The sequence below is a fragment of the Phalaenopsis equestris genome, unplaced genomic scaffold (genome assembly GCF_001263595.1).
Source record: "Phalaenopsis equestris unplaced genomic scaffold, ASM126359v1 Scaffold001173, whole genome shotgun sequence".
In the NCBI taxonomy this organism is placed as follows: domain Eukaryota; kingdom Viridiplantae; phylum Streptophyta; class Magnoliopsida; order Asparagales; family Orchidaceae; genus Phalaenopsis; species Phalaenopsis equestris.
The window spans coordinates 207,536-209,286 of record NW_018165612.1 but is presented as its reverse complement, the minus strand read 5'-3'; the positions used below and the strand labels follow the sequence as shown (position 1 = coordinate 209,286).

Sequence of the window (1,751 nt, the reverse complement as noted above, 5' to 3'; positions counted from 1 at the left end):
GTTTCCTTCTTGTGACTTCTTCCTTCTCTTTCCTCTTCTCCTTCGTATTTTAGACATCAAACTTTGGATGTTATGAATGTGAAATATTAAACTTTGGATGTCAAAAATATAAATACAAAAAAATTGTTTGGTATGTAAATTTCCCCAAATTGGGGCATTTACATGCTATATAAGTCTTATATATTTATACATCTAACACCTAAACTTCCATATATAATACTCAAATTCTTAACATCAAATAAATAATGACACAGTTACTAAATTTAAAAAAAAAAAAGGAAATTAACCAAGTAAACCGTGCCACCCACAACACAATACAACTAATGAAGATAAAATCACAACTTAAAACATCATTAACAATAATCTTAAAAGCAGACTCCTCCTAATCATTATATTTTACAACAAAACAGTGATATTCTAATGTAATTGTGATTGATTAGTTTGGTAGTCAATGAATTACAATACAGTGCTGACAAGCTGATTAAAAAAAAAACAAACTCATGTAGTTGAGGATTGTTTCAATATTGTTGGCTTTCTTTTTCTCCCTAATATAGAAGCCTTCTCCAACCTTGATCCACCTATCCTCCATTTCTTAAACGCAACCATTGACGACCGAGCAGCTTCAAACACTTAGAATCCAAACACATTTCATTAATTATTATATTAAAGAATGCATTAGTATGCAATCATTAAAAAAGGATAAGAAAGATTGACATACATACCACTCAGATTCTTATTTATTTTTACATATCTAACACCTAACTTCAATTTTTTACATACAAGCCACATCCCCTATGCAAGAAAAAGGTGTATTTCACGTTTTAAAAGTTAAATGGTGATACTTTTTATGTGATGTGAAAGATTTGGGTAGTAGAAATGTAAAAATAAAATAAATGCATAAGAATAGGGTTGGTGATAATTTTTATGTGATGTGAAAGATTTGGGTAGTATAAATGTAAAAATAAAATAAATGCATAAGAATAGGGTGGTATTTATGTAAAGGAACCAAAAGATAATTAGAAGAAACTTTACATTGGGATTCTTCCTTTGTGAGCTTGGAGGAGAATTTGGGTGTAGCTCCTGTGATGCTGTGTGATTTGCACAATATCTCAGTGTATCTGCTACTGAATGCATATTGAAGAAAAGGACCAATGCTCTTGTCTGTAACCCTGTCAGCAATCAGAGATTGCCATGAGAATAGGCTTTTTGTGCCAAAGAAATAAATAATTAAAATCTAAATATAAGAATAACTTCTTCTTTATCCCTCTTCCTCTTGTGTACTCACTAAAAGATTAAAAGATTAAAATTTCTTCAGAATCGATTTATGTATCAAGCGAAAAGCATAGATTTGTTTACATACAGGGGTAAAAGTTTGCAACCCAGCTCATAGAAGTAAGGGGAGCGGAATCTCAAATCCACGCATGCTGCATCAGCCTGGATTTCCTTTCTCGTCCTGAACACCAATTAAATTCTAATAATGATTGCTTATTCTACCATATAGAAAGCATCCGATCACAAATTTGATTTGCAAGGCATAGTTTCAAAACACATGATTTCATGTCACAACTACTTCCCAACATACACATGCATACATACATACATACATACATATATGCATTGTTTGATGTCAAATTGGACATAATCACAAATATCTGTTCATTTTTCAAAAAGCGTCAAGCATGCTAAGAAACTTACTTTTGGCTAAAACAATGAGGAACATTGATTGATACTGCTTGTCTCAAGTACAACTC

General features: G+C 31.5%; 1 protein-coding gene across 1 annotated transcript in view; it reads right to left on the bottom strand.

Moving 5' to 3' along the window:
- Nucleotides 1–358: 358 nt before the first annotated feature.
- The window catches only part of LOC110033407 (DNA replication complex GINS protein psf3-like), a 52,920-nt gene continuing 51,527 nt past the window's right edge, over nucleotides 359–1,751 (bottom strand). The window contains exons 6-9 of the mRNA XM_020737375.1: nucleotides 1,696–1,751; nucleotides 1,361–1,453; nucleotides 1,033–1,169; nucleotides 359–629 (exon numbers count right to left, since the gene is read on the bottom strand). Of these exons, the coding sequence (XP_020593034.1) occupies nucleotides 499–629; nucleotides 1,033–1,169; nucleotides 1,361–1,453; nucleotides 1,696–1,751 (417 nt within the window). The 3' untranslated portion in view covers nucleotides 359–498. The remainder of the gene's footprint in view (nucleotides 630–1,032; nucleotides 1,170–1,360; nucleotides 1,454–1,695) is intronic.